This window comes from Microtus pennsylvanicus, chromosome 5 (assembly GCF_037038515.1).
Source record: "Microtus pennsylvanicus isolate mMicPen1 chromosome 5, mMicPen1.hap1, whole genome shotgun sequence".
In the NCBI taxonomy this organism is placed as follows: Eukaryota; Metazoa; Chordata; class Mammalia; order Rodentia; family Cricetidae; genus Microtus; species Microtus pennsylvanicus.
Window position 1 is genome coordinate 76,114,584 of NC_134583.1, and position 12,924 is coordinate 76,127,507.

The window sequence follows — 12,924 nt, forward strand, 5'->3', positions numbered from 1 at the left end:
AGCACATCCTGGCTGAGGGACAACCATTCCCACTGTCCATCTCCAGAGCTCTTCTTGTGGTCCCCAGGAAAGCTGTCGTTCAACACCAACTCCCCATCCCTTCTCCCAGCTTCAGCACTTGTTGCTGAGACTTTCCTTTTACCGAGTGTAATGTCCGGGTTGTGAACCGGGCTAACCTGCCTTTCCTCCTAAGACTGAGGGGTGCTCCATGGTACATGCCGATTTTGTTTATCATATTTCTGTTGATGGACAGGTGGCTGGGGTCACATTATTTAGACTGTGTAAATAATACACTTATAAACACAGTGTTTTGCTTTTACTTCATCTGGGTGTTTACACATTGGGGGTGTACATATTTGATATATGTACCTTGAGTATAGATAGACCTTTGGTTATAGATGTGTGTGTGTTTGGACACATTGCTAGGTCATGATCATTCAGTTTTCCGTGGCAACTCAACTGTTTGGCATTCTTGTCAATGACATGTCTAAGGGATTGAGATTGTCTTACTCACCAAGACTTTGATTTTAGTAGGCGAGAGAATAACAGCAGTCACGGTGGCTGCGAGGCGATAGCTTCTTGTGGGTTTTGAATGATGGGGTGTGGCGAGTGTGGCAATGGTGAGCTTATTTGCATATATTCATTGGAGAAACTTCTGTTCATATGTTTTGTTCATTTAAAAACCACTTTCAGTTTTGATTTGTGGAACGTTTTGAAAACATTTCTTTAATTTGGGGAGAAGCACACATGTCCCATGACATAGTGTGTGCCACAGTGTGTGTGTGTGTGTGTGTGTGTGTGTGTGTGTACATGTGCTCAAGTGCACACCTCATGTTGTATATGTAGAGGTTAGAGGGCAATTTGTAGGAGTCGATTTTCTCCTTCCTCCATGTGTGTCCTGGGGATTGAACTTGGGTCGTCAGGCTTAGCAGCAAGCATCTTTACAAACTAAGCCATCTTACTGGCCCCAAAAATTATTTACATAGTCAAGACACTACATCTTATTAGATTTGCAAATGTTTTCTCTCATTCTGTGGGTCATTGTATAAATAGTATCTATAAAAAGAATAGCCTCTTTTTTTTTTAATTTTGGTGACACCTAACCTTTTTATTTTGTCTTTTGTTGTCTGTTTTTTGGTAGTGTATCCAAGAAGTCCTCCAGCATGAATGTCATATTTTCCCACAACAATTTTGCAGGTTTGACTCTAACAACATTTCTTCTATCTTGTTGATTTTTGTGCTTGGAGGATCCAGCTTGGGTTGTTCGTCTATTTTTCACTTGGTATCCAATTGTTCCCACTACCATCTGTTGAAGTCTGACCTCTCCCCATAAGAGGGTCATGAAGTCTTGATGAAATCAAACACCTGTCCTGTGCACAGGGCTTTCCTTCCTGGACCTTGATCTGTGTGTTGGTGTTTTTGCCTGAACCACACTATTACTGTGGCTTTGAAGTCAGGAGCATGGGAAGCTCCAGCTTCCTCCCTTCCCTTCCCTTCCCTTCCCTTCCCTTCCCTTCCCTTCCCTTCCCTTCCCTTCCCTTCCCTTCCCTTCCCTTCCCTTCCCTTCCCTTCCCTTCCCTTCCCTTCCTCTTCCTCTTCCTCTTCCTCTTCCTCTCTTCCTCCTCCTCCTCTTTCTCCTCCTCCTCTCTCTCTCTCTCTCTCTCTCTCTCTCTCTCTCTCTCTCTCTCTCTCTCTCTCTTATGTATACAGTGTTCTGCCTGCATGTACATCTGCAGGCCAGAAGAGAGCACTAGATCTCATTACAGATGGTTGTGAGCCATCATGTGGTTGCTGGGAATTGAACTCAGGACCTCTGGAAGAACAGCCAGTGCTGAGCCATCTCTCCAGCCCTGTTCTTTTCTTTCTATAGCATCTCAACTACTCTGGAGTCCAAATGATGGGTGCTTCTGTTTGTGTGGTTTCTGTAGGGCTACCCTGAGCTGTTGATTGCTTCGGATGCCACTGACCTGCTGGCGGTTTGCAGTCTTCCTCTCCAAGACTGTGGGAGTCTTACTATGGATACCTTTCCACTTGTTTGTGACTCGTCATTTCTTTCTGCAGCATCTTATACTTTTCAGAGTACAGCTGCCTTTTTCTTCCTTGGTTAAATGTATTCCTATTTCGTTATTTTTGTGCTTTACAAATTTGTTAATGATTTTTAGCATGTGTGTGTATATGTATGCATAAATGTGCACTCATGCACACATTGTGTGGTCAGAGGACAACTTTGGATAGTCAACTCTCTCTTCTGGGGGGTCAGCATCAGGTTCTCAAACTCATACACAAAGTGTCTACCTACTTAAGCAGCTTGCTGGTTCAGTTTTATTTATTTTTTTTATCTTTAAAACATTGTAGAAACAGCACTTTGAAAAGTACCATTTCTGCCTGGCTCTCAGAGTCTTCCTTTCTTTCTTCCTCCTTCTTGGAGCATCCTTCCTTCCATACTCCCACCTGGTGTTAGAGGATATGTTGTGGTCAGGAGCATTAGAAACTTGCCCCCGGGAAGTCACGGTTAGGTCTTCGAGGAACTCACAGTCAAGGGGAAGAGTCACCAGGGAAGAAATGACTCCTGCTTCAGGCCTGCCTGAGACATTTGCTCTGTGGCCTCCTCCAGCTGCTTGACTTGAGGGCAAATGCAGTCTTGTCTCCCTTTGAAGGGGCAGTTTAGGAACTCCAGCCTGTCCCTGCAGCCTCTATGGGAATTGATGTGTTTGTACCTTTCTTTGTGGTGATGGTGTTGGGTTTCCACAGGTACTATTGCTAGTGATATGTTGAGTCCGCCATTACCATAGAGTTAACTTTCTTCCTTTGCAGTCCCAGCCTTTTTAGGCCAGATTCAAAGGATGTGTCTAGTGTTTACTTATTTTTTCTATAGTGTTTTCTGAATGGCCCAGTGTGGGAAAAGGTTGTCCCTTAGAGGCCAGTCTGTGGGGCTGACTGCTTCCTCAGGGTTCAGCTCTAGTCCCAACCAGCTCATAGTGGGCCAGGACAGGTGTGGGCCTGCCTGGGCTTTTGAAACGCTCAGAGGGGATCACCAACAAGCTCTGTGCCAACACACAGTACTCTCGAAGCTGAGGACAGGCCCTGTGGCAGGCAGGCTTGAAGGAACACACGTGGAAAGAAGCCTGGTCCCCATCCTCCCAGGCCTGAGAACATGAGTGCCCTTGGACAATTTCCCATTGAAGGCAAGATAAAGGGACTGAGGTCGCAAACAGAGCAACTGATTTTCACAGATTGACTTGAAGAAAGAATTTAATTATCTTTTAAGCCGCTGCCTGAAATTCTGATGTCATGTTTCAAGGATGTGTGGGACCCAGACAGATTTCTGAGCCAACTGATGGAGTGGTAACCTTCACCTGGGTTGCTATGCGGAGGCTCTCCTGAAGGTGGGGCTGGGTGGGGCTGAGTGGGTGGTAGATCCTCGGACCTAAAACAGAATTGCAGTGAACTGGATAGATCTCTAGCTCCCAGATCCAGGCAAGAGCATGCTGAAGAGGAACAAACTGTCAAGGTCTTCTTCTTTCATGCCACTACAAACCACCCAAAGTGGACACTTCATGAGCTGGCTCGAGTCAGGATTTTTGCTGAGTGCCTTCAACTCTAATATAGGTTTCCTTCCTGTAAGGAGTCACGGGGAGGCACACAGGAAGACAGTTCAGCAAGGTCATGGGATGGCTCAGTAGCCAGCAGTTCATTCTAGGTCTGCACAGAACCTTCTGATGATTCACTTAGGATGTTGCCAAGGATAGAGAGTCAAGGGTGGGCCTCGCAGATGAGTGGGGCTGTGACGTATGGGGAAGGAACTTTTCTCAGCAGCAGGAACAGCTCATGGCGTGGGTGGTTGGTGGAGCTGGAGAAGGCTGAGTGGGGTGCTGTCGGATGAGACTGTGGGCTGAAGTTCCATCCCACAGCGTTGGTGATGCTGTGCTGGGCAGTCACTCTCAGGAGGAAGGCTTCGGGCAGTGTGCAGTGTTGTCAGCGGTGGTGGGGGCAGGAGAAGAGTTATGACTCTCATGGAGGTGGTGGGAGTTGGATACACAGTTTGGGTAGGAGATAGTTTGGAAAAGAAGACAACGGGCCTCTAGGGCTGCCTTTAGCTCCCTGTGCTACCCTGAGCCTGCCAAAATGCCATGGACCTCAGTATTTGTCTTTTCTTTTTCCTCCCCTCCCTCCCTCCCATTCTCCCTCCCTCCCTCCCATTCTCCCTCCCTCCCTCCCTCCCTCCCTCCCTCCCTCCCTCCCTCCCTCCCATTCTCCCTCCCTCCCTCCCTCCCTCCCTCCCTCCCTCCCTCCCTCCCTCCCTCCCTCCCTCCCATTCTCCCTCCCTCCCTTCCTTCGTCCCTCCCCCCTTCCTTCCTCCCTCCCCCTTCCTTCCTCCCTCCTTTCGCTCTTTTCCGAACTTGAGATTAGCTCCAGGACCTCGCATTTGCTGGGTATTGCTCTATCACAGAGGACACAGAGGTGTGTCCTCACCTCTCTTTTTATTTCTAGGCAAAGTCACTAGGTAATTGAGGCCAGATTTGAATTCACACTGACTTTGAACTTGCGGTTCACCAACCTTAGGGTCCTGGGTAGCTGAGACTGAAGGAGCGATGGGATCCATCCATCGTGCCCAGTTAGTGTTTCCACCTGTTAGGTGAGTTGATGGGCTGTCTTGGAGCTTTCTCACGCAGGAGTCCTTCGGTAGACTGCCGCTCCCCTACAGTTGGGCTTTCATGTCTTAGATGCCTTTTCTGCACCCTTCAGGGGCTCCCAAGGCTCTGCAAATGCGATATGTGTTGATTTGAATAAGCTAGGTTTTTGTTTCTGAGATTTTCTTTGTAAGGAATGAGAAAGATTGGCCAGAAGAAGGAGTAGCCTTAAACTGAATACATTGGAGTTTATTTAAAATGATCTTTGTTCCCTTATGCTTGTGTACCTTATATAACGTGACAATTGTAACTGCAGGCTTGTGCTTATTTGGATTCATGTTCCTGCAATGGAGACCAGTTCCAGCTGCCTCCAGGAGTGACTAAGTTCATTACAAAATACCACTTTTCAGTCATTTTGTACATTTGTTTGTTTGTACATGTGCGTATGTATGCATATCCATATAGAGATCCAAAGATAACTTTGGCGGTAATCCCTTAGTTACTATCCACCTTGTGTTTTGAGACAGGTTTCTCAATGGCCTGGAATTTGCCAGGTGGGCTAGATTGATTGGCCTGCAAGACACTGGGGTCTTCCTGTTTTCACCTCCCCAGATGGCCCAGCTGGGCTTTTTTTTTTTTAATGTGGGGGTCAGGTCTTCATGCTGGTAAGATTAGCCTTCTGCCAGCCCCCTTTTGCTGCTAAAACACATCCCACAAATTTTGGGCCTTGAAACAACCTGCATTGACCACTGTCCCTAGTCCTGGAGACCTGAAGTTTTAGAAGCCAGGCCCACATAGGGCTGTGGTCTCCAAAGGCTGTGGGGAACATGTGCTCCATGACTTCAGTATGTAGGACCATTTGGACCTTGTCTCTTCCATTCTGGACTCTTTCCATTCTCCTCCATTCTCCTGCCTCTTTCTCATAAGGGTCTTTGTGATAATCTTGAACTCATCATGTAATCCAGAGTTAACAACCCAATCTAAAGATCCTAAGCTTGGTCACGACTGCAGTGACTTCTTTGGTTGGGAATTTGCACACAGAGTTCTGGGAATTCAGGTGGCGATGTCTTTGGAGGGTTACTGTTTGATCTACCATATTCCCCTGTCAGATACTGTGTTGTCGAGTGCTTTAGTTTACTCTCATGTTGGGTTCTTTAGTCACCGGGATTAACTCCGTGCAGAGTTGGGAGCAGTGCTGTGGTTCCGACTCCGGTGATTCGTGGCCATGTGCTCACTCCTAGGGCTGTGTTGTCCTTCACATATAAGATTGGGGGGGGGGTCTCTAGGCTCATTTCCAAGTTAAATGTGTCGTGTTGGATGTCATGTATGAGTGTCTTGCCCTGCCTTTCACTGCTTCTGAATAGATAGGATTGTTTGAGGGGAAACACTAAGGAAGAAATTGCCTGTATGCATCTTACATGCTCACACGTGCCCATATGTATTTACACTTTTGATGTGTTCCTTTTATTTCATTTTTAGTACGACAGACTTGTTTTTTCCGGATCTCTAACTGAGTAGGCATGCTAGAAGGGATGCTGTTAATGGTGGCGGTAAAAGCATTTATGGTTCCTAAAGGCTTGAGAATATGGCGGTGCCTCACTGGGGAAGCTCAGCGTCTGCTCTGGGCTGCTTTACCTGATGCAGTTATCGCCTGCTAAAGAGTCACTATAAAATGCTAAATAAACTTAATAACTGGTAACAACCTACTTTGTCGGTTGGGGACACTTACATTTTATGAATTTGGGAGGGAATACTTGAGAAAATGGAGTTTTCTAGGTGTGTGTGGCTTTTGATGCCTGAGATGATGTGAAGGCGTGCAAGTGCCCTTGCTTTGACTTTTTGAGAAAGGGTGCGGAAGCCGAGCAATGTTCTTTGCAGCAAAAGCAAATCACCTCTCAGTACAGCGAATACTTCAGTGTCGGCCAGGCTCACTGTGGGCCAGGTGGTGCTGTCCGCTGAACACACCTGGAAGAAGGAACCTCTGTCGAGGAATTTCCTCCATCTAAATGGCTTGAGGGCATGTGTGGGGGGCATTTTCTTGATCACTATTGATGTGGGAGGGCTTATCTCCTATCCTAGCCTACCTGCCTAGGGATCCCACTGTGGGCAGTACCATCCCTTGGTAGGTAGGCTATGTAAGGAAAGTCGCTGAACATGAGGCTGGGAGCAAGCCAATAAGCAATGCTTCTTCATGGTCGTTCTTTCAAGTTTTCCCTCTGGGTTCCCACCTTGAGCTTCTGTTCTGGCTTCCCTCAGTGATGGCCTCCAATGTGTAACTAAAATAAACACTGTCCTCCTTATACTGTTTTTGGTTGGTGCCTGATCACCGCAACAGAAAAGTAAACTGAGGCAGGAGTTACTGCTTGGTGGGTACTGAGTTTTTTTTTGTGGAGTTTTAGAAATGTTTTAGGAATTAGGAGTGATGTGAGCGTAACTAAAGTCACCAAATTGCATCCTAAAAATCACGTTCTCTTCCCATAGTAAAGAAAAGGGTCGCTTGGAGCTAGGAATGGTTAAGCATACCCATGTTGAAGACAAGCTCTTTCCTTTCTGTGTCTGCAAGGAAAGGCTGCCCGTGTGAGGGTGTCAGAGATGACACAGGACAAGACTGAGTATATCATAGTGCCGGAAGTAATCACCACCCCCTGTGCTAATGCATTTCCCCTCTTCTTCTTCAACAGCTTTTTATAACTATGACGCCAGGGGAGCAGACGAACTGTCCCTACAAATAGGAGACACTGTGCACATCCTAGAAACTTATGAAGGTGAGTGTCGGCTGATGTTTCTTGTCTGGGAGTTAGGGTGCTTTGGGGAGACTAAACATTATATTTTTAACCCCTAAATGCCCCTCCTTGGCTCATTATTTGTGTACATCTTGACTGACACTGACCCTTTGGTGAGAAACCGATCTGGGTTGATTCAGTGTTCATGCTGAATGTTTTGAGTTAGCAGTTTTTTTCTATTGTCTTCACTTTAATTTGTTAACGGCATGTCTCGGGGAAACCGCAGTTGCTATGCTTTTATTGTTGTCCCCTCTCTTTGTCTGTGACCCCTCTTTTCTTTGGGCTGAACAGATCACCAGTTCTGCGGGGTACGGTTTAGGGGAGCAGTTGTGGCTTTTCTGGTGCCCTCGGTTTTTGCAATAGGCTTTCGTAGTTAGTGCCTTGCACTTCAGCTGAGCCGCTGTGGATGCTCTGCTGTGGTTACTACTGTGTGCCGGGGCAGCAGAGGCAATGGTTGCTTCCTTCTTCCCCCTTCCCCTCTCTTTCCTTTAGGCATTGTTCTCCTCTCAGAGTTTCCTTAAGATTGTTTTTGTGGGGCTGGAGAGATGGCTCAGAATTTAAGAGCATTGCCTGCTCTTCCAAAGGTCCTGAGTTCAATTCCCAGCAACCACATGGTGTCTCACAACCATCTGTAATGGGGTCTGGTGCCTTCTTCTGGCCTGCAGGCATACACACAGACAGAATATTGTATACATAATAAATAAATAAATATTAAAAAAGAGTTAAAACTTTAAAAAAAATAGAAAAAGATGGTTTTTGTGCTGTTGGCTTCCTTTTTCTGCCCGAGAAAGATGATTCCTAAGCTGTGTTGTAGTCACAGGAACTGATTTAAATAACCAAATTGCTTTTAGATCGGGTTCAGCGAAAGTCTTACAAGTGGGAGAGGAAATTGTAGACGGCTCATAGTAACCAACAAATTGAACTTCCAGAGAGGTCTTCACACTCCACTGTGCACAGGAGTGAGCTGCTCTGCTCCCTCCAGTCAGGCAAGCAGGGACTGGCTCCTAAGTCCCTCAGAGACATCTCAGAGGAGCAGGAACCCTATTAAAAACCCATGTTTGGCTCTTCCTTCTCCATCTGATACAGGAAGATGTAGAACTCCGTTCTATTTGCACCGTTTACTCTTAAAAATGTATTGGGGTGGGGTGGGGGAAGCCGGCTTCATTGGCATATGCCTGGAAGCAGCTGTAACTTGGCAAAAAGGAACCCTTAAGCGAATGCGTGTCTGGCTGTGATGGGCGCCGTCTGCTTGTTTTCGGTTTTGACAGCTGACAGTTAGATTTCCTTATCTGCTCTCAGTACATATTGCCAGTGGCTTCGAGGAAACAGAGAGAGAAATTAAGGTGAGGTGAAGGATCAGGCATCTCGTCGCAGATACTTTTCTGATCTGCAGGGAAGCGCTCTCTCTGATTTTTGTTTTTGTTTTTTAATTGCCCCCTGCCACTTGAATGTGGAATTCCTGGGTCATCAGCTCTGAGCAGTGAGGTGTCTCTCCTGAATTGTTAATGATTTCCTGGGGCATCTGCCTGTGCTGGGACTGTGGTGTTGTTTATTTTTTTAGGAGGAGACTGTCTCGAGTCACATCAGTGGACTGTGTTATACACTAACTGCCCAATAATCTGCTAGAGGCTTTGACTTCCAGGCTGACCTTAGGATGAGTCTTCAGCCAGGGTTGATTTGCAGGCCAGGCTTGTTTCCCATGAATCCACTACAATCTTTGTAAAAGATCCTTGAATATGCAATGCATTTCCCTTCCTGGAAAGCTAACTTCTTGGTAGACTCTGGTCTGAGAAATATATTAACTGCATCTTCCTGAAACTGGGTGACTTTATCATCAAATCAGGACACTGCTTACAATGCTTCCCTGGGCTCTGGTTTTGGCATTTGACTCCATTTCTACCTTTCTCCCTCCCTCCCTCCCTCCCTCCCTCCCTCCCTCCCTCCCTTCCCCCTTCCCTCCCTTCTTCCCTTCCCCCTTCCCTCCCTCCTTTCCTCTCTCTCTCCTGTTTATCAATCTTGATTTTCTTTTCCTTTGTGGTCCTGTAGTCCAGGATATCATCATATAGGATGCTGCAAAATATTGTAACTTCTAAACGATCACTTGGTCTCCTTGTGCCTGTGGTGGGCTGGATTGCTCCTCCTTCTCCTCCTCTTCCTTTTGCTCCTCTTAAGATGATTACTCTTCATTTCACACAGTTTAAAGACCACATTTACCTTTAAGTTCTGGCTAATTGCTTTGTGAGGCTTGTCGAGATGGAGGGAATCCAACTGCAGCCCTCAGGCCACATCTGCAGCTGAGGATAGTTGCAAGTGCATAACACCATAAACTTAGTTAAAGCATTATGAGATTTCTTTTTTTTTTCCCAATTGTGAAAGCGTCAATGAACCTCTCAGCATGAACAATGTAGACAGCATCATTCATTGTTCAAAGGTTAGCTAGGTTGGATACAGCCCAGAGAGGTACCTACCTTCAAGTCATGTCACTGTGGAGGTGGGAAGATCTTCCCTTGGCTACTCAATGCCTGCTCTTGCCTTTAAGTCAAGTCCATTGTTGAGGGCCAACCAATCACATGGGAGCACAAGTCCCAGGTGCTTAGTAGGAAGAAGTCACTCATGCTATGTTTCCCCAGTGTTGGATGCTGTTCCAAGGGAAATTGGCGGCATTGTGCAAAAGTTAGGAAATTTGGATGTAGCTGTTACAACAAACTTGATTACTTCAGATTTTTAAGTGATAATGATATATTTTCTTTCTGTGGCCTTTCTGAGTTTAAGAATGTTTGCCTATCTTTCTGGTGGGTGTCTCTTTTTTGTATTGGTGGCTTACATGGAGGCCAGCAGTGCACACCCTGCCTGGGAGAATGTGTTGTCTTCTAGCTAAGCATCTCCTTGTCCCCTCCTCTCATAGCAGTTTCCTCCCATCCCTTCATGCCCATAGTGACACCCTCCTCTTCACAATCCTCATGGCTCAGCCCTGCTTGTCCTAGGTGCCTTGTGGGTCATGAGCAGAGGCTGTGTCTGTCATTGGCGTGCGTAGGAAGGTTCTGGTGACAAGTGAATGGGCTGTGCTTGAGGAAACAATAATTCGTGCAGAATATGCCAGGAAGCTCTTAGCTTAGAAATCCTGTTAGAAAAGAAACTGCCAGCTAGCTTTGCTAAGTCAGAGATTCCTCCTCTGACCTCCATAGCTCAACCCTCCAAACAATAAAAACACGTCTCCCCCCAAAAGCTCTTGTCAGGTGCCTGTGTTCTTGCCCTATATGCTGTGAATGTTTTACATTAGGTGAGTGTGTTAAGCTCTCCTGGCTCACCGACTCCTCTTTGTGTTGTTTTGCTCTTTTATCTGAGGCTCTTTATAGTCTTTGGCCCTGTCTGCCATGTAAGCATCGCCTCACGTTCTGTAAACGGTAATGGGACTCAGATGGTCTCAACTCCCATCCCTAGGTTCCTGCTGTCAGGAGCATCTTGTGTCTGTCTGTCCAGCTGTGCAGGAGCACAACTGTCTTCAGGCTGTTTCCACAGGACAGGCTGCTGGCATTGGGTATGGGGTTCTTACTTCTTTTGTGTGGTGGTGGTGTTGGTGGTGTCGGATGCGTTCACCAGCAGCTACTGCTGTCTATACTCTTTTTCTGTGCCCTGGCGGCTATGTCCTGAATCCTCCGATTTCCACCACTTTTAGTTTGGGTCAGTGGTCGGAGATTGTTGAGTAATTAGTTTGGGTTCACACACATTTAGGTTCTTGGGTTGCTTTGATGCTTCATTTATGTAGTTTTCCCCTGTTTAACATTTGGCTGCTACCCCCCCCCCATGGTCTTTATTTGATAGTCTAGGACATCAGTCCATTGTCACTTTCAGAGAAAGGGGGCACACTGATGCCAAATGCGTGGGAAGAGCAGAGCAGTAGTATAAAGGACTGTCCTTTTAGACTGAGTGGTACAGCCTTTGGATAACTCATTAGATTATAGTCCCATTGCCTGGAGTCTATAATGCTGTATCATCTAGGCACTGCTTCTAGGCCTGTCTAGCTGAAACTTTTGAATGGATAGTGGCTATTTGGAGATCATCCTTCAGAAATGTAGACATTCAGACACTTGACATTTAGAGCAGGTTGTGTCCCTACTCAAGTGTGTTTGGTCCTCACATTGAAAGAGCAGAGTAGGCTCATTTGTTCCTAACTGGGTCTTAACAAATCCTTCTAAGATTCCTGGAGTTCCTGTCTCCTTTTCTGAATATATCTGTTTAATTAGCACTTGAGGGTTTTGTTCATGTCAACAGCCTCACTTCTGGGTCAGAGTTGCTCTCGTCATGACTACTTTCTGAGAGGGCAGAGGGACCCTCTGTGGCCATGTGATGTCATCCCACCCCCTTCGCTGAGAGCTTGCTCTTGTGGCTGTCTTTAGTCTCTGGGGTCTAGCGCCTAGGAGTGCTTAATACCCCACGGTGTTGACTCTCAGAATTTACCCAGCTTCCTGATGTTCTGCAGGGTCCCTGTGTTCCTGGGGGAAAGAGTTATGAGGTGTCTTGGGCTTGTGAATTACTTTCTTGAAGCAAGGTGGCCAGAACCAAGCTTATACTCTTTGTAAGAAATTATCTATCTGATTTCTTGACCTGGTGGGATTATGGGGAGACAGGTTCATAGCCTTGGACCTGTTGGCATCCTTAGGGATGAGTTTATGCAGTTGACCTTGATGGGAGGTGGCATGGGTTGTGTCTGCTCTACTGTGGGTAGCGTGGGTCGTGTCTGCTCTACTGTGGGTAGCATGGGTCGTGTCTGCTCTGCTGTGGGTAACATGGGTCGTGTCTGCTCTTCTGTGGGGGACTCTCCCATTCAGCGCCTGATGTGAATGAATAGCTAGGGTGTCTTTCCTTCCACTGTCTATTTTCCTTCTCCTGCCACATGGAGGGGATAGGAAGTTGGAGTCAGGCCAACCCCTAAGGGGTCTGTGAGTGCTTGGCCCTGTTGCTTCCACGAGAGCTATCTTTGCCACAGAAGTACATTGTGAAGATGATGGCTGCCTCAGGGCAGATCCCTGCAGAGGGAGGAAGTAGGCTCTCAATAGGTTTTCTGTTGGGGAGCCTTTGATGATCTGAGATTCTGGAAGTTGCACTTGGAGAGATTTTTGAGCCAGATCCTCAGAGGGACGGGTGGGGAAGTACAGCCACAGGGAACCTACTGGGAACAAGGCCTCCTTTAGGACTTAACTTCAGGTTATTGATGGGGGACTCCTGAGGCAGAGAAGAAGTGGGGAGGTGCAGGGACGGAGCCATGCCCTATGTCTAAGTCATTGTATGGTTGCCTTTCCCTGGTCTATGGGGCAGTGACTTCTGCACACCTTGAAGGTTGTGCTTGCACCCTTCTGCATCGCCTGTACTAACCATTTCAACTCTGTTTCTTTAGGGTGGTACAGAGGCTACACCTTAAGGAAAAAGTCTAAAAAGGTAAGTCCTTTCCATTAAACATGTCCCATCACAAATCAAACCACGAGAGGAAAGCAGTCCCGTGTTATTTGCAT

General features: G+C 46.8%; 1 protein-coding gene across 2 annotated transcripts in view; it reads left to right on the forward strand.

Moving 5' to 3' along the window:
* The window catches only part of Dock1 (dedicator of cytokinesis 1), a 496,042-nt gene that overhangs the window by 42,830 nt on the left and 440,288 nt on the right, over positions 1–12,924 (forward strand). For both annotated transcript variants that reach the window (XM_075972578.1, XM_075972577.1), the window contains exons 2-3: positions 7,313–7,396; positions 12,810–12,850. In XM_075972578.1, the coding sequence (XP_075828693.1) occupies positions 7,313–7,396; positions 12,810–12,850 (125 nt within the window). The remainder of the gene's footprint in view (positions 1–7,312; positions 7,397–12,809; positions 12,851–12,924) is intronic.